We start from the raw sequence: 19,497 nt of genomic DNA, 5'->3' as shown, positions 1-19,497 counted from the left end.
CATTTATTACCTTTTAGCAATTTTCAAAAAAGCACAAGTAATAAAGCAAAAGTTATGTCTGACTACCACAAACACTCAGCCAGTGCTAGTAGTGAACATCACTAGTGACAGAGCTGCTCCATATACTACCATGTGTCACACCAGAGGTTTCAATTATAGATTTGCTGTTTCAAAGATTTTGTGCTGTTCAGATCAAAGAGCTTTTGTAATAAAGAGATGCAAAAAAGCATAGTTTCCTGTGTGAAATCTGCAGGACCAGAGAAAAGAAGCCAGGTGGAAATTTAGCCTCTTTTTGCTGCTAGATAAATTCCACTTCTATTTTGAACAGAAGCTGTAAAGAAGTTCCAGCTTTACAGCTATCTTAGGTAGTGTCTGCACCCCCATCAGTGGCCATGAAGTGCTAACACAGTGAACTTTGGAGTAGCAACCACATGTTGCAGTGGCAGTCCAGTCACAGACAGAAGGGTCTCTATAGATTAGCCCATAATCTGCTAGCTGCAGGATGAAGGTTCCTAAAGGATTAAAAGCTGTGCTTTCTGATTGCTTTGATGTGAAACTGTATTACGATTGCAATTTTTAAACTTTTCACATTTGCCTTTCCAAAAAGATTGCACTGTAATGTGATCTCATCTGCAGTTGCCAGCAATGGAATTCAGCAAATACCCCACCTGGATGTTGTCAGATTAAAAAAAGGCTTGATTTTTAATTGTGACTGTAATGGATTTTTGGTCAGTCATACCTGTGTAACACCTCTCAGGTCTTCCTGGACTGCCTGGACTGGATGGCTTGGATGGACTAAAAGGTCAAAAAGGTTCTGCAGGAGCTCCAGGTAAAGATGAGAAATAACTGGAACAGAAAATCTTCTACTTGACTGAATGTGCAAGGAAAGATACATATTATTTTGATGTTTGCCTTGCCCAGAAGATATCATTAAGGCTCAGACCAAACTTTCAAACAGAATCTAAAGTATGCTTAATGGCACACCTGCAGTTATTTGTGGGAAAACTTTCAAACTTCCATTACTCACATAGTTTTGTTGGAATGCTTCAAGGCTGTTTGTAAAATTAAAAAGTTCAGTGCAGATGATTCAAAGGAGAGCCAAGTCTCTTTTTCTTAAATATGCAAAAAATAAAACTAACAAATTAAAAGGAGACTTGTGAAATCCCAGCTCCATTAAAAGTCCATGGGAGTTGTGCCTCATACTTAAGAGGAATGTGGATTTCACTCATGCGATGTATTCACAACTTTCAAAAGGTGCTTTTGAAGCACTGTTAAAAAACAATGGTTATAATCTATCTAAAGATTGCACATATATGCTGATGGAAAATTAAATTTTGAACCATGCAATCAATTTACATTTCAAGTTACCATAATGACACCATATAAAATAACCCCTGAAGAAGAGCATTTAAGCAAAAAGATTACTTTCTTTGAAAGTGATGAATTAGGGCCAGATTCAACAAAACTCTATCCAGCTTCCAAGAGGGAACCAGAAAAACAGCACTAGGCAACTCTTGCAAGGAAGAACATCTGCAACTGGTATTTCTGTTCTGCACATCTGTATTTGTACTCGCTGTAAGCTTTATGTACATAATTGTTTTCTTATAAAGGTCAGAGTGAGACTGGGCCCCCAGGATACTCAGGAGAAATTGGACCAAAAGGAGACAGAGGTGATCCTGGATGGCCTGGTATTTCTATTCCAGGCCCCCCTGGAGAAAGGGGATTCCCAGGATTTCCAGGTAAGAAAAGGTTTTCTCCAAAGTGCTGCTCTGCAGTGTAGAAATTAAGCTCATAGTTAATTTATTTTTCTAAAGGCACTTACTCTGGTTAATATGAACATTACTCAGAAGATTCTTTCCCTAAAACCACTTCTGTTGTAACACACTGACGTTTCTGGTAGAGATACAGAGACTCCTGAGAGTCTCCAGAGAATTTCTGGTTTATGTTATAGGAAAGAATGAAAATATAAAATTAAGGACTTGAATATACTCAGGGAACTGCTAGTAGGGTTGCCACCTGGGAAGAAATTCCTGAAGAAAAGGAGTGCAGAAGATCTGGCAGTCCCAGAACTAAAGTGAATCTATTAACTGTTCTGATGTAATTGCAAGATAGAACTGCTTCACAAGATTATAGTGGTTATTTTAGAGCTTGGTGGTATACAAACTGCACAGAAATGGGAAAAAAGCAAGTGTTTGAGGAAGGGCCTCTGAGAAAGTGAAGAGACTGGAGAGAGAGGGAGAGGGGGAATTGCTTTGTCTCCGGAACAGAAGGCCCAGGGGGAGTTTATTGATGTGAGTAAATACCTAAAGGATGGACCTGGAGACAGTTCCTTCATAGTGATATCCAGTGAGAGGAAAAGAGGGAATGGACACAAATTAACATACAGAACATCCTACATGTAAGGAAAAGTTTTATTTTCCCTGTGAAGGGAATTGAACATGGGAACAAGTTGCCTGGAGAAGTTATGAAGGATCTGTCATTGGAGGTACTCAAACCCCAGCAGGACAGAACCTGAGGCAACCTGCTCTAACTGATCCTGCTTTGAGGGCAGGGCTGATCTAGGAAGTCTCCAGAGACCCACTCAAGCCTCAGCAACTCTGTGATTAGAAGTGACATCAGCTTTACGCTGCCAGACCTTGCCACAGTCACGTAACACATGGAAGAAAAATAGCAGGAGGTGAAATCTGGTGAGGTGAATTATTCTAAAATGAAGACACAATCATTTTTCTTAGTTTGGTTACTATTTTGTCGACTAGGGGAGTCAACAGAACTGTGCTGTTGAGGAAAAAAGAGCAGGTTTAATTCTGAGAAGTATTAACACTTTCTAACATGGGATAAAAGCGAGGTCTTCAATAGTTGTGACCAGCTTTGACAAAAAGGAAAAAACTCACCAGAAAGTAAATGGAAGGATGGGGTGAAAAGCAAGACTGAAGAAACTAGATTTGTTTTTTGGTAGAAAAGAGAAGGCAACAGAATGCAACCCACATGTTAACAAGCTGCAACTGTTCAAAAGTGTTGTGCAGAGAACTCTGCCTGTCACAAGTAAGGGCATAAATGTTTTATTGTGGAAAAATCCACATTAAAGATTGGGGGAAAGAATGCATTTAAGGCTAGTAAATTCATCTTGTTCACTGAGGTTTTTAGGAATCAGTGTAACTCCCTTTTGCTAGGAACAATCTGTGAATACTTTTCCTGCCCCAGGCAGAATCATTTCATAGCCCCCACTCACCTTACATTGTTATTTCTCCCATTGCTGGAGTTCAGGAAAATCAGGCTCTCTGTGGCAGTGTGCCAACATGGGATGATGTATTCCTCAGGCTACACAGATTTTATGGGAAGAATTAAAAATTCAAAAAGATAATTAATATTTTCACTTTGACAAGATGGCCTCATTAGCCTGGGGACTGGTATGTTTGGTATACAAGTGTGACCATACATTACCTCCATGACTTCTCATGTCAGCATTCTTTTACTTACTAACTTCTGCCTGTAATCTAAAAAGAAAAACCTCAGATTTATTTTTTTTAATGTGATCCCTTAGGTAGAAGAGGACCTGTTGGACCCACTGGACCTATGGGAAGATCTCCTGATAGTGACTCCCCTGGTCCTCCGGGTGATCAAGGATTACCTGGTTTAGATGGCATCAGAGGTACTAAAACTAAAAATATCAATTTTTATAATGTAAAAACCCCCTGTGAATACTAGGAATAACAGGGTTACTGTCTGTGAAACAATGTATAGAAGTGCATAGGGAATAAAGAAACCCATCACTACCTCAGTGAACACAAGGTAGGTAACCGACCAAGGACAAAATGGAGATCTCCACATAAAGCAACACAGTAATAAAGCTTTAAAATATAAATGTAGAGAAACTGTGTTTCAATGAATGTATCAGTAACTTGCTGCTTGCAGAGAAGTTGTTTAACTTTGGGAACTATTCCTGTCATTGTCTTCCTTGGACAAAGGCTAACACTAGTATTTCCAGAAATATGCAAGGGCTGTCCTACAGCCTAGACAAAAACCCTCCAAAAAAACAAACAAAACCAAAACACTCTAGAGTAAAATAAAAAAAAAAAAAAACCACCAGCAGAACATGGCTATTTTTAAATGTTTGTACTTTGTGCATACATTAAGAATAAAGTTCTTTTCCATAGGTGATCCTGGGAATCCTGGTCCTCCCGGAGAGACGATCTTTGTGCGAGGAGATCCAGGTGATAGTGGTGTTCGAGGGGCACCAGGTAATCCTGGGCCACGAGGACAGCAGGGAGCCAGAGGCCCTCCAGGGAGCCAAGGAAGAGCAGGCCCCAAGGGTATGGTCAGAGATGTTTTTAAGTTGTGTGTGCACTAATTCCCAGCCCCTGTGACTGAGCCTTGTGCCCAGGGGTGCCCACTGGAGCCGGAGCCGGGCAGAAGGGGTGGAGGCTGGACATTCCACAGCTCTTCCTGCTTACCTACAGACACGATGGGGTTGGGGTAGAAGGTGAGAGTAGAGACAGATTCACATGCACTGCTTCACAACAGCCTGTTGGAAGACACTTCTGCCACTCTGAGAATAAGGCAGTAAAACATTTGAGTTTGCCAGAAAAGCAAACCGTGATCCCCTCTTCATCAGTCTTGAGAAACTATGGAAAATGCAGATGAGTTTGAACTAACAGTCTCACATCTGCCCCAAAGCAATAGCTTGGACCTTTCAACAGATTCTTTAGTTTGAAAACAGAAATCTACACTATGACTTCTTAGATACTCTGCTTCTTTCACTGCAGAGAAATCCCATCTACCCCAATCACTTCCAATCTCTACAAAAAGAAAAGTCATAAGTCAGATCCAGAACAGAAAAAGAAGAAGAAATATGTATTTTTTTTTTCTTTGCCACAGCAGAGTTGAGGATTCCCAAGCATCCAGACTGCATTATATTTTTGTTTGTTTTATTTCCAGGTCCTATGGGGGTCCATGGCCCACAGGGTCCACCTGGTGCTTTAGGACAACAAGGAGACCAAGGTTTTCCAGGAAGACCTGGTCCCAGAGGTCCCACAGGTACTTATGAACCTGTTGCTTAGTGTCATTCAACTGTAACTGTGATCCTTCAATTCATATATAATCATACTAATGTTAACTTGCATGCAAATAATTTAAACAATCTCAGAAAAAAAGACCCCTGCAGTTGCCAACTTAAATGATTTCTCATTTGATTAAAAATTTCTGAACTATTTGTTTCTAATGTCACCTCACGTGAGTGATTTCTCATTCCATTCTTTACTCTAATTTACATGCCTGAAACTTGCTTCCACCTGCACCTCAATGGCCACAATCTGCTTTCCATTTTTCAAATCCTTCAGGTTTCATAGGTAAGTTCATGACTTTTGATTATTGTTTTTTTCATGGGAGCTCCCTCCCTTATATATAGAAACATTCAGCTCTTATTAGAAGGTATCCTTGGTGTGGTTTTTAGGAATAGTAGGTACTGCTGGCAGAATATAGCTCTAATTCATATTTCACATAAACAGCACCAACGTCATGAGAATGCTCTGCTGAGAACTCTCATGCTAGGATGTCAATTAGACTTGTCAAACATTGGTTTCTAGTTCTAATTTGGGTTTTTCTTTTGGTTTTCACACAAAATGCTTTCTAACCAAAATCGTAGCAAAAGCTTGAATCCTAACTCTGGATTACTACAAACACTGAACTTTCCATCTGACTAAATGTTGATCCAAAATGCAAACAGGCAAAAGCTGCCAGTAACTTTCAATATATAAAATGTGACTATTCTTTTTTATTATTATGTATTATAACCACTTCAAATGGCTGTTATGGGCTAGCCTTTTTGGCCTGCCTATTGATGGTTTTGCAAAAACAAAATAGGCAAAATACTGCAAAATTTTCCATGTGCTAAGGTGTTTGCACTGAAGCTGGTTAGGTAGACTTTAGGCTTTAACTCAAATCATTTTGGGGCACATTAAGAATCTTTATACCAAATATGTGAAATGTAGAATCATTGAATCGTTTAAGTTGGAAAAAACCTTCAACATATCAAATCCCACCATTAACCCAGCACTGCCAAGGCCACCCCTACACCATGTCCCCAAGTGCCACATCTACACATCTTTTCAATTGCCTCCAGGGTTGGTGACCCCACCACTTCCCTGAGCAGCCTGTTCCAGGGCTTGACAGCCCTTCCCATGAAGACATATTTCCTAATACCCAATATAAGTCTCCCTTGATCAAACTTAAGGCCATTTCCTCCTATTACTTGGGAGAAGAGACTCTCTACAAGCTCCTTTCAAGTAACTGTGATAGAGCAGTAAGGTCTCTCCTGACCCTCCTCCAGACTAAACACCCCCAGTTCCCTCAGCTGCTCCTCACCAGATTTGTGCTCCAGACCCTTCCCAGCTCCACTGCCTCTCTCTGGACACACTCCAATACCTCAGTATTTTTCTTGTAGTGAGAAGCCAAAACCTGAATACAGATTCAAGGTGCAGCCTCACCAGTGCTGAGCACAGGGGAACAGTCACTGCCCAGTCCTGCTGGCCACAGGGCAGAATGCCATTGACCTTCTTGCCCACCTGGGCAAAGATCACAGACCAGCTAACATACCCTTGCTAACACTGGCTTGCCACACTGTTAATACTGTGCTAAAAGACTAAGAGCAAAATTAAAACAGCAGGACTCAGTTATTCAATATTTTAAAATACTTAAAGCATACTCTTGAAAAACCAAATCAGCTAACATTTATGTTGACTTTTTGCACAGGAACTATTAGCCAGTCTTGCAATTCACTTTCCCATTACACATTCCAGGTGACCCTGGTGAGCCAGGGAAAGTGGATGATTCATGCCCTACCATCCCAGGGCCTCCTGGGGAAGCAGGGCAAAGAGGAGAGGATGGCTCTGCAGGATTACCAGGGCCAATAGGCCACCCTGGACCCCAAGGTAAGCTCATGTTTTGAAAGCTTGGATGTTCTTCTCAGCCATTTAGACAACAAGTTGAAAAGGGTCAGAATGTTAGTTACTTCTCTGTGTTTTACCCTCTCTCTTCTCCTTAAACACTTACTAACAGTCTCCAGAAGTACATAATGGGCTGTTTAATGCTGAGGATGATGGATAAATGCAGCTGAACCAGGCTGTTTGAGCCTGCCTCAACTACATTCCCATTTCCTAGGCCAGGCAGGGCAAAAGCATAAGACACTGTTGAGAAAAAAGTTCTTTAAGTAGTATTTTTCCTTTTTCCCCACCAAGTTATAAAGCAATGCCTCAAACCAGCCCTCTGGCTTAGACCTATTTGGAGGATGCTTAAAATGTACTTTTGCTTTAAAATCCAGCAAAAGTGAATCCCAAAGCTCTGCCAACCAAAGTCCTAAGAGGACACTGAAGTCAGAGAAGTGGCTACAATAGAGGTCTTTATCTGTTAGAACATGAAAAAGTTACCACCAAAGGAAACTGACCAAGGAGATCTTAAAAGGAAGTGATGAAAGACTGAAAAGTTCTTCTGACAGATGAAAAGAAAACAAGGGTGATGCTGGTACTGGTGATCCCAAAAGAGAGGCCATCTTCACAGAAACACAGCATAGGCTGTACTGCAGTGTCTTCAGTTTAATGGTGGAATCCCTTGTGTGGTTTTTGGTATTTCCTACTGGGGAAACCGAAGTTTGTTGTGTTGGCTGCTCTGGGTACAGAGAAAAACCCCCGTGATTGTCTCCCAGGAGATTCCCTGCAGCATGAAGGAAACAATGCAGTTTTCAGTTGATTCTCTAGTTTTACCTATCTTAGTTGATTTGCCAGCTAAAAGGAGTTTCTGGGGTTACACAGCTGTGTTTCCATTATATACATCATTAAGGGTTTTTTAAAACCAGGTGATACAGTGATACACATATTTACATTGGTTTTATGAAAGGAATAAAGAAATAGTAATGCTTTTTCCTTCATTAAGATGGGAGAATCCAATTTTTTCCTGGCTTGGAAGGCAAACTAAGTTTTACTGGCAAAAGCAATGGATTTTATTAAAATCCCTCAATGGGCTTAAGCTTTGGAAGAATAACTCAGTAACCAACATAGAAAAGCTGTTAATTTTTTTTTATTGGTTCAGACTTTCTTAGTAAAAAATAAGGGGAAGTTTGAATGCTGTGAGACAACCTTGAATTACTCAGTCTGCAGGTTAAATAACAAAGTCTGCAAGGAATAAAACGCCATTACTGAGAAACAACTGTGGTGGGTGCTAGAGAAACACCCTCATCTGAAAACTGTTTTTTATCAAATGGGGAAAACCACTTCTAAGTGCAACAATACCTGATAAATGTTGCTTTGTTCAATTCAGATTGTTTTGTGTAGCCAGTGAACAGGCCCATCATTATCTGCACACTACACGAGATGCATGATTTACTGTCACACCACACCTTCCCCCCAGTGTATAAAGTGCATGGACATGTGAGAAATGCAAGAGAGGCCATCAGGAGCCTAAAAATGTCCAGTTCTGCAGTCCCTCTCTGTTCTCTAAGTACTCCAATACATCCATTACTTCAAAGGGAGTTCACTATGTGTTCTAAGACTTTGCTGAATGGGGTTCTCCAAGCTGACAGCTTGGCTTGCCTCAGGAGGAGTTACAGCTCATTCCATGGTGCAGATCCTCATGGCAGGTCTGCACGAGGCTTGCACGATAATGTTTGCTGGGGAGTGCTTTGATTTCTACTGTAAATCACACAAGATCTCTGGAGAGGATGGAAAAGCTTATCAGGAGCTGCTGTTCCTAAGTCATACCTCTGAGCTACTGCTGTGGTCACAGGGTGAATAAGCGGTGAAGAGAATGCCCAGCAGAAGCAGTTCTGCACCTCCCTGTCCTGGTGTCCGTTTTGCTGACTGGCCCTTTGTGTTTGGACAAGCAGAACCTTAAATGCAGCCCTATGAAGGAAAAGCCCACACTTTGTGTTTATCTAGGCATAAAAGGTGAAGAAGGATCATATGGCCTGCCAGGTCAAGATGGGTTACCTGGGGCACCTGGACCACCAGGTGACCAAGGGAGCCGAGGAGAGCAAGGATATGCTGGGCCACAAGGTGAGAATGAGCATGACTTTGGTGTGGGGGGAGATGGGTGAGATGATGCACGGACTCAGTTTCCTCTCTGCTCCCCCAGTTCCCACACACATACATCCATCTCTAGCCTGAGATTCCATGACACCTCTTGCCCCTTCTCAGTTCAAGCATTGACAGTGACATTTGTGAATGATTTCATAACAAGACCCATTGGAAGAAAATTTATCTCAGCATCCATTGCTAAGCAGAAAGGCAATTAAGCATCCATGCTCACACAGAATATATCAATAGGCCTGCACCTCTGAGCCAGAGCTAATGGGGCAACTGTCTGGCAGTAATTAAAGCTGTATTTTACCTGTGACTGCTCTCTAATAAATTAAGGGTTTAATACATACGTGAGCAAGGGGCATTGACTGTTACTGCAAAGATTCAAATTCAGTCCAAACCTTCTGTTCATCCTAGTGAGTAAGTCTGGGAAATCATTGCCCACTTCACTTCCTAATCTATACAGCACAAGACAGAGGCACAATAGAAAAGCCAAGTGCCAAGCATTCAGTGGCAATCTAGTTAATTTCTCTCCCAGAAAAAGGATTACAGAAGTCTGCTTGTATCTTTATTGCCCATGACAGCCTTGAAGCTGTATTATATTCAGTTGGGAACTTATTAAACATTTACACACCGCAGGTGTGAACTTTGTATTTTATACAAGTAAATTTCTTTTACCTTTCTCCAAGGTCCACCTGGCCCGACTGGTGTCCCAGGACAACCAGGCCCCCAGATTAGATCTGCAAGTGGATTCTTGCTCGTCCTTCACAGTCAGTCAGACAGAGAACCACTCTGCCCACAGGGGATGCCAAAGTTATGGACTGGCTATAGTCTGCTGTACCTGGAGGGACAAGAGAAAGCCCATAATCAAGATCTTGGTATGTATTGTACATAATTGCTCTCCAGCTAAGAAATAACACGGTGTTATCTACACAAGGAAAGACAAGTCACATGGAGCAAGCTATAAAACTTTCAGCTACTTATTTTCTACACTAATTTATACTGATTATAATGAATTTGGTTATCTTGCCCTATTGTCACCCATTTAAAATGGCTTTCTGCTGCTCTGCAATTGAATGCAAAAGTGTTTCTAAGTAATTTTGACTTGAAGTTGGAGAGGTGAGGGGTTTATTTCACTTATCCGAGCTCATTTTAGGCTGTCTTTGAAGCAACTGGAGAGATTTTCCTAGGTCAGAAATCTTATTTGGCCACTCTGAAATAACTCCCTGGAGGATCTGCTCCTTTTTTACTGTAAACACAGCTTGGGAAAGAGCTGGTTAAGTTGGGTAAATACAGTTGGGCAGTATAAGTAAGCTTTACAAGTAAATTATGCATCATGTGCAGAGCAGAATCCTTTGCTTTTCAGAGTCAGAAGCTAATATTTTTTGGAAAAGCCAAAGCCAAATTCCTTCCAGAGACAGCTGCTTTTGGTGCCTTGGGTCACTTCTTCCCTGTCTTATACAATTCTGACTAAAATTAGATGTATAAATAAGCTGTCTGACTTGCAGCCTGAGGAACTGATTGGTGGCAATTTGCACAGAAAAAGTTTCCTAAATTCTTGTTGACTTGTTATACAAGAGTCAGAGAAGTCTCTGAGGAGGAAAGATCAAGGACCTAATAAGCTGAACAAAAAAGAAGTGTTTAAAAGAGCAATAAAAAGAGCTATTTTTAGAATAGCAGTGATGTTTTAGAATGTTTTCACTATTGTGTGTTTGGCATTTCCCAGGAGAGCCACTTGCTAACAGAATGCCTCATAACAGCAGTGAAAATAAGATTCAAAGAAAAATTTGATTTTGCAGGCATTTTTCCTACTCAGGCTGCTCCAGATCCTTCATTAGTACTGGAATGTAATATTATCAGTGATAAACAAAACTGGCTTCTGTACAGAAATGTCACATGTCTTTAATGAAAGTGTTTGGGTTTGGAGGCGTTACAGAAATAACACTTCACACACCAAGTTCAAGGCAGAACTTAGTGCAGTGATTATTGCTAACTGAATAGGCTACCATGAAACTGTTCTAATTTCAGTTCTGGAAGAAGTTCACCACAGAAGAATGCACTGGTCACTTATTGGTTCCCACTGATGTCTGCCTGATGGGAATTTTACAGGATTGGCTCTGCAAGTCCCTCAATCCTTTTATTTCACTTTGGGAGTCTGTGAAGCCTTTCTGGAAGGCAGTAGGATAGCTGCTGGGATTTCAGCTTAATGGACTGCTAGCAGTGGCTTGTCATACTTCACAAAAACGTTTCTATTTATCAGCATTGTCACTTGGTTTCTCACTGCTCCTAATGAGTTTGTGAATAGCTGATCTCCTTTTAAACCAGCCACCACCTCTTGCCTAATTTATTTTTCAGTGTTGGCACAGCTAGGAAATTTGTTATCATAACTGTTTCTCATAGTGACAAACTACAACATCATGTTTAAATATCAGATTGACACAATTAAATATTACTGGTCAAAGGAAGATACATACTGGTAATAGGTCTCTGTTTTTCATGTAGACATCTTGGTAAAGGGCTTGGGAGGTTTAACATCTGTGAATTACCTAAATCCTGCTAAAATACATATTTTTGTAGCAATATTGGCCAGATTACAATTTTCAACTGACCTAGGAAGTGAAATAATTGGCATCCCTCACTGTTATTTCCAGGTCTGGCAGGGTCCTGCCTGCCTGTGTTTAGCACCATGCCCTTTGCCTACTGCAACATCAACCAGGTGTGTTACTATGCCAGCCGCAATGACAAGTCCTACTGGCTGGCCAGCGCGGCCCCGCTGCCCACGGCGCCGCTGTCCGAGGAGGAGATCCAGCCCTACATCAGCAGGTGTGCTGTGTGCGAGGCCCCTGCGCAGGCCGTGGCGCTGCACAGCCAGGACCAGGCCATTCCCCCCTGCCCACCCAACTGGAGGAGCCTTTGGATAGGGTACTCGTTTCTGATGGTAAGAAAGTGGGTGCATCAGTATACAGATATGGTTCTTTCAGCAGCTTTTGTATTCTAAAGGTTCGAAGATTTTTGCCTCCGAAAAGTAAATTATTCGGTGTCTAGCAAACATTAAAGAGGAAAACTCACAAGAAACAGGACAAAGGTCCATTCCAAATTGCAGAACCTGGCTGTAGCTACATATACTGTACTTAAAGACTTAAGATACACATTTCTTAAAATAACAAAGGTTTTGCCTCCTTGTCTATAATAAACAGTGGGATTTTCATGTACACAGACACAATTTTCAGAATTAGAGCTCCAGTCTTTTTAATGCCATCCACAATTTACATTTGCAATAGTTTGGATAATGGCATCATTCTGAATCAACCCAGACCACTCCTTCCTTCAGTTTGATAAATACCTGAAAGTTAAGTGAGCTGGCTCTAGACTTTGAGATTAATTTATTACAGACCAAATTAAAATTTCCTGCAGCAAGAGAATCTTACTCCCATATAAGATTACAAAAAACCAGCACAGTTAAAAGCAAGTAGGGAAAAAGACAGATGAATGTCATTTACCTATTTTTCATGCTCAGTTACCAAGTTGTCTCTTTGTTCTTTCCAGCACACTGGATCTGGTGACCAGGGTGGTGGACAGTCCCTTATGTCACCGGGAAGCTGCCTGGAAGACTTCAGATCAGCACCATTCATTGAGTGCCAGGGCCAGCGGGGAACGTGTCAGTTCTTCGCTAATGAATACAGTTTCTGGCTCACCACCGTGATGCCTGAGCTGCAGTTTGCATCAGCCCCCCTGTCAGGGACTCTTAAAGAAGGACAAGAGCAGAGGAAAAAAATCAGTAGATGCCAGGTATGCCTGAAGCATGGCTAAGAAGCAAAGCAAAAGCAGGCAGCTACAGAGAGAGGCTTAGGGGAGGATGAGCAACGTGCAAAGGTTTAAACAGCAGCTCGTGTTTCAATCTGTGTCAAAGTGTGCAGCACTGTTCTTTGTTGGAATGGAAATATAAGACACAGATGAGGGATGTGCTGAGCCTCATCCACCCATGTACACACATCCACAGGCAGTAAAACCGCGTGTGAAATTATTAAGAAAAGACAAAACTCTGTCCCACTGGAGTCCACTGCTGTAAAGCACAGGGAACAAGGTGAGCTTGGAGGCTTCAGTCAAGCTGGGAAGACCAAGGACACCATACCTGTTGTGCAAGAGAATGGATTTCCTGTCAGAAATGGCATTTACAGCAGGAAGAATATGTGCATTTACATGACATATTATAAATATTTATTCATACTGATAGAAATGTGCAAACATATAAATGTCAAAGCCCTGTAGCTGAATTTCCCAAGCTAAAGAAACTTTGCACTTGCTTTTTCTGAGGGAAGGGAAAAATGTAATTGTTAAAAAATAATCTAATAATAAAAACAATGAAGATCAAAGTCTTTTCCCACTGCAGTACTGAACCAGACTGAAAGAACTGTTAATTGGGCTTTCATAAGCAACAAAAAGCTGCAAATCCATTTAACAGGAGATTATGTAAGAAAATAAAATTAGCTGTGATAACAAATCCTTAAAAACCTGTATTTATATTTACAATTAATTTCTAAGAGCAATTACATTAATTTACTAAACTCTAATCCAAGTTTCCGAAGAAACAAAGCAATTTCTAATATTAATTGAAAAGAAACAGTGACATGGGGATAAAATGGGTGAACTTATCTGAGTGATGAATATAAGAAGTGTTAGGACAATAAACTGCATTAATTCTTTGCTTCTTTGTTTGTAAATACACTAGGAAAAAAAGAACCATCACCATTAAGATCCTTATGGAGTGACAGCTCTGAAGATCCTTTTTATTTTTTAAAGCACTGATTGTAAAAATGTTCATATCCTAAAGCACTAATCACCTTTTGAAAAAATGAAAACACATTTGTACCTCCTTCATTCATCTGTAAAACCAGAACTATTCAATGGTTCTGTATCATGGGGAAACATCTGAAAACACAGATTACAAGTGGAGAATCCATCATGTGCAGAAGGGCCACAAATGCCCCTTTTACCACTTAAATAAGCTACATTTTAATAGAATGGAATCAAATGCTTTTTCCACCACTTTTCATTTCAATTTGTGTTCACTGAGGTGCCCCCAGCAAAAGGATTTTCAAGGAAACTGAATCCTCATCCAAGGGTCCTAATTCAAAGTAAACTCCCTCTGAAGCCATCACGAGTACAACAGGCTGATCAGCCAATTTAAAAGCTGGATACACAAACTCAAAGAGCAGGAAAGACAGACATTCCAAACTCAACCAGAGGAAAATAAAACAGCCAGAGGATAAGTCCAGTCGAGTGTAAATACATCTGACTGTGCAACTTCCTCCTGACACGACCAACCAAATGTGCTCTCCAGTGTGCTGTGCTTACATGGTGGTCAACTGACTCTGCCCTTTCCCCTGGGCAAGGGCCAGGAGCTCTCCTGGGGCATGTGCCATTGCCACCTGTGCCAGGGAACATTTCCCTCTCGTCCTGTGCCTGCTGGGACAGGGCACACCTCGGGTCACCCCCGGGTGATCCCGACGGCACCCAGCAGCTCTGACACTGATCTGTATGCAGGAATTCCATCCCTCCCTGACTCAGGCAGCATCCTACAAGCAGGGCAAGCGCAGCTCTCCAGTCTGACATAAACCCACAGCTGTGGCTCTGTGAGGTGCTGAGCAGCTCAGGAGCCTCCTGCAGGAAGAAAGCAGGGGGTGGAGAGGAGCACCAGTGTTTAGGCCACCCCTTCTTCAAGGTGTGCAAGCTGTGCTTCCAAAAAGGCCTCAGGTAAAGGCCCACAGGTCAGGGAGCTGCAGCTGCTGCCCACAGGCACGGGAACAAACACCAGTGGCTCAGGTGATGGCCCCAGTTCCTGAGTGGATTCAGCTGATTCCACACTCAGGTCTCATTTATGAGCCTCACCTGGCAGTGCTCACCAGCTCCTCTCACTCACCCGCAGCTTCTTTTCTTGTGACAAACTCTGGAGAGGGGCTGGGGCTTTCCTGGAAAGCAAAGTGGGGCTTTTGCTATAAACTGCACTGAAGTAAACAACAATCAAAATCTTAAATACTTTGTTAATGCAAACTGGGTCATAGGGACAAGGTGAGAACAAAGGAATAAAAAGGGTTTTTAGAATTGCATCTGTGTTCACCTAACTTGAACAAAGGCACCAAAAAATCTTTAAGACATCAGCAAAAAGCCTCACCAATAATTTAAATAGGCTATTTCACTGCATTTTACCATTTTGCTCTTTCGTTTGCTTTAAAAATATCACACAAACCCCCCCACATTTGTGTATCATTTTTATGTAGAGGTTTTGCAACTGTGCCAGTTCCATTTTACTATGGTCTGTAAGAACATATTTAGGAAATGTATTTTAAGCTACTACTGATAGGTCAGATATTTCATAAGTGTGCAAATTCCTGTTCCATGCTCAGCTAACTCCATAAGGCATTTATCAGAAATATTGTACTAATTCAAAATTAAATTGCAGATAAATTGCTTAATATTACACAGCAAGTAAAACAGATCAAAGTATAAAGCAGCAGATGCTTTAACTCTGCAATCATTTGTCCCATGACTAAAAGCAGAAAAATAATTGGTAAATTATTCATAGGGATCCTATTTATGAAATTAAGTGTGAAAAGGCATAATTGAAACTGTTAAAAGTAAAAACACTCCAAAAAGCAATGGCCTTGTGCTGGTCCTTGAAGTCCAAATTACCCTTACTGTGGCGTTTCAGAGCTTGAATCTTGTGCAGGCCCAGTCAAGAAGTGAATTTTATCCTCAGCAGCAGGCAGGATATTAAGAGCAACACAGAAAGTGTTGCTTTTCCAATGTTGCACTTGGAGGTCACTAAAATTGGAGCCATTTGGGGTAAACTGACCTGGAATTAAATTCAGATCCAGTGATTTCTAATGAAATTTGCTTGCCTATCACCCTAGCAAACCATGGCCAGGACATGGGAAGGTCCTGGTTCTAACTCAAGGCAAATCCTCATGGCAGGTGGCAGATTCTTGTCCCTCACATCCCTGTGCATCAGGATTTTTAGAGGATAACAAATGGAATGAAAGCACTGCATGGCCTGAAACCTGATCTGTTTACAAGACATGTGGCCATTTTTGCTTCATTTGATGTTTTTCATTACAAGGAAGGAGATGCACAAGCCAACACTGAAAACATCTCTTGAATGTCATCTTTTGGTGTATACAGAGTATGTCAAAAGGGAGAGACTAAAGCAAAACTTTAGAGTCCACAATCCACATGCACAGAACAGGTGTCAGAATGAGAGGACAGCAGACAGCTGCAGACAGAGGTGGTGTTTGGCTGGGGCCTGGGAGCTGACAGAGCCTCCTACAGGAGCAGTGCAGGGGGCATGGCCAGGCCTTGCTGCCCCAGGTCCCTGCTTGTCATGTGCTGAGAGCTGTCAGGGTGGGCAGCTGGCCCTGGCTGGCAGCCACACACCTGCCCAGCTGCTTCACCCCCCAGCAGGACAGGAAAGAAAACAGGAGGAGAAAGAGCAAGAAAACTCATTGGTGGGCATATAGATGGGGAAATCACTTCCCAAGCACTGTTGGGGGCTAAATAGACTCAGCTCGGGGAATTCAGTTTATTATTTTGGAGGAAAAGTTGACAAACTCTAATATACCTTTCCTCCAAGTTTCCCAGGGTCAGCTCAGTCCAGGCCCTGCTCTGCTCCCTTGTTACCACAGCAAGTGCCATCAGACCCTTCAGTGAGGCAGGGGGCAGCCAGAAACATCTTGGACAGGTGTTGTTCCAGGTACAAAGTGGCTTCTCTGTGCTGCACCTTCCTTCTCACTCTCCTCCTGTGCTCTGACATTGTTCCTCTGTAGGCTGCAGCCCTTTTGTGGCAGTACCTGCACTGGCACAGGTCATTCCCAGAACCACATTATCATGTGCAACAGTTTAAGCAAAACTGATTCAGGGATTCTTTCACCTTTTTCTGAATTTGGCTGGTTTGTGAGCACCAGAGGAAAACAAAAGCAGTATCTCAACAGTGAAACCCCAGAATTCATACAGTCCATACATTTTTTGCCTGTATTTAAGGGAAATTAAGCAAATCTTTTATCCATTAACCCAGGCAGCTCACTTGTTTGGAAAGGATCTCCCTAAAGCTTTAAAGCACACTCTGGAGCAGACTGAATGTGCTCTGCACCACACCTGCCCTGGGCACACAGGGCCAGCCTGCAGGGACTGTGCCAGCCCTCCAGCACAGCGTGCGGGGCCACACCAGCAGCTTTCAGCAATGCTCTGACCTGTACCTTCATCCAGATTCAGGGCACAAACCACAGCCATCTGGGAGTTTGTTTCTGTTATTCCACATGGCCACCTCACACTGATGTCCCAGACTGACTCCCAGTCCTTACAAACAATCCTTAAGTAACTTGTAACTCCACTCAGTGGCCATCCACAGACAGATGCTGCACAGATGAGGACTTCTGTTCTAAGGCTTGACTTGCATTAGAACTGTCTGAGCAAGACAGAAAACAACCATCCAAGGCCATGGGGAGGAGCTGTAATGGGGAACAATTGTTTGCAAGAAAAAGGATCTCTTCAAAGCCAGCTGTGAGAAGCAGCAGTCAAGCAAGGACCGAGTGAATTAGTCTTCAAAACAATAAAAAATTCAGTCAGCTCTGGTAAGAACTTTCCAGCAGGTGAAGCAATTGCTGCATCAAACAGGGGATCTATTTCATGACTGGATCTGATTTCAGAAATCAGCATTTTAAACTGACCAAACAACATAAACAGCTGCTGAAATTCTGCCCACCTGAACCATCTGGAAAACTAGCCAGGTGCAGAAAAAATCCCCATCAGCACTCCAACAGATGCTGCTCCATATTCATATTTAACAGCTTTCCCCTTTTGTAGTCACTTCATCCAGATGTTCCAGAAGGTACTGGAAGTTCAATTAGAGGTGACATTTTGTAAGTGCAAAGTAAAAACAACTCAGTATTTATCATTCTGGAGTGAACCTGTCCAACAAAGTCAGTTCCTCCATGTAAGGCAGCTCATACACCTCACAGCACAGCTCCCCTTGTGCTTGACCACACACTGCCCCACTGCTTCACAAAAGAAGACAGGCTTGAGCTTCGTGGGATTTGAAATTCCACATATTGAAATGTTTTCCACAGATTCGCTGAATTAGAAATGCAGAACATGTGAGACAAATTCCCAACCAAGTCCTCATGGAAGACCCACAGTAAGGTACCACCCTACAGACTCTCTGCTGTGTCCCTGTCTGTTACTCCTGATTGATTTCTAGCAAGATTTGGAATGAAGCACTCAAATCCCAAACTCACATCAGGTTCAGCTTGGCAAAACAAGGTTTCAGTACCCAGGAAAACAAGAACTTTTCCAGAATTTAGTCTTCCATGCACATGGCAAACACCACTAAAAAGGGGTATTTTCATGGAAGTGGAGAGTAAACTTTCTCATGGGCAGAAATCAATTAAATTCTGATGGGAAGTAAAAAAATTAAAAATGGCTACTCTGAGGCAGTTGTAGCTGTAGTCTGCTTGACTCTGCACATCTGCATTTTAAAACTACAAAACAAATTAGCATTTTAGAATGCTGTGATTCTATTGTGCTTAAATGTTTAAGATGTGTGTAAGAAAGTGAAATAGATGCAATAAATGGTACCAGATGTTACAGAAGTTTGGTTGTATCTCTGCATAGAGGATGTCACAACAGCCTTCTCAGCTGCAGAACTTCATATGTAAATACTTTATAATTGTAAGTCAGCAAAGAGGTCATTCCATACTCACTAATATTGGATGGATTTAGGGGCTGTTCTTTCACTTGTTCCATGCATAAGGAAGGAAAACAGGGATTCACAGGACCCCGTAGCTGCACACCAATCTCTCTTCAATGATCCCTGGAAAGAATGGTTTGGTGAAGGACCAGACCTAAACCAACATTCTGCACCAAGGCAAGCACATTTACTGCTGACCTGCCCAACAGCCCTGAAGGAGTACCTGTTTAACCTGTTGCAAAGAGACAGAAGAATGAAATTCTGGAATATCTCTAGCTTATTTGGAAAGTTCACTATCTACATGTTTAGAAATCTTTTGCTTGCACTCCTTTTGCTGCAAATTAGGCCAATTTCTGCCGATAAATAGAAAGAGAGCTGAGCTTACTGCTGTTCTCATGCAGCAGAAGAATGCTGTCATACATATCCTTGATCTGCTCTTTCACTAACCCAATTGCTTTATTCATCCCAGCAGATCATATAAACAAAAATGTCCAAACCATATTAGAGTTGTGTGAAAAACTGTCTGAGTTTCTCCAGTTTTCCCAGCTCCTGAAAGAGTAAATGGGTATCAGAATTTATTGTAAGACTTTCTAGAAAGCTTGACACTCCTTCAGAAGCAGCTCCTACAACTGAAAGCTCAGAAGTGTTAATATTTTCTTGCCTTCTGAAATCTGGTAACAAGTAAGAAATAAC

General features: G+C 41.9%; 1 protein-coding gene across 1 annotated transcript in view; it reads left to right on the top strand.

Moving 5' to 3' along the window:
- Positions 1–15,498, top strand: part of COL4A4 (collagen type IV alpha 4 chain) — a 68,436-nt gene extending 52,938 nt beyond the window's left edge. The window contains exons 38-47 of the mRNA XM_074547078.1: positions 758–829; positions 1,611–1,739; positions 3,542–3,649; positions 4,155–4,310; positions 4,936–5,034; positions 6,795–6,926; positions 8,925–9,041; positions 9,755–9,943; positions 11,717–12,003; positions 12,612–15,498. Coding sequence (XP_074403179.1) covers positions 758–829; positions 1,611–1,739; positions 3,542–3,649; positions 4,155–4,310; positions 4,936–5,034; positions 6,795–6,926; positions 8,925–9,041; positions 9,755–9,943; positions 11,717–12,003; positions 12,612–12,875 — 1,553 coding nt within the window. The 3' untranslated portion in view covers positions 12,876–15,498. The remainder of the gene's footprint in view (positions 1–757; positions 830–1,610; positions 1,740–3,541; positions 3,650–4,154; positions 4,311–4,935; positions 5,035–6,794; positions 6,927–8,924; positions 9,042–9,754; positions 9,944–11,716; positions 12,004–12,611) is intronic.
- Positions 15,499–19,497: the final 3,999 nt, after the last annotated feature.

Source organism: Zonotrichia albicollis, chromosome 9 (genome assembly GCF_047830755.1).
Source record: "Zonotrichia albicollis isolate bZonAlb1 chromosome 9, bZonAlb1.hap1, whole genome shotgun sequence".
Taxonomy (NCBI): domain Eukaryota; kingdom Metazoa; phylum Chordata; class Aves; order Passeriformes; family Passerellidae; genus Zonotrichia; species Zonotrichia albicollis.
The sequence above is the reverse complement of the archived record's forward strand: the minus strand, read 5'-3'. Positions and strand labels throughout refer to the sequence as shown.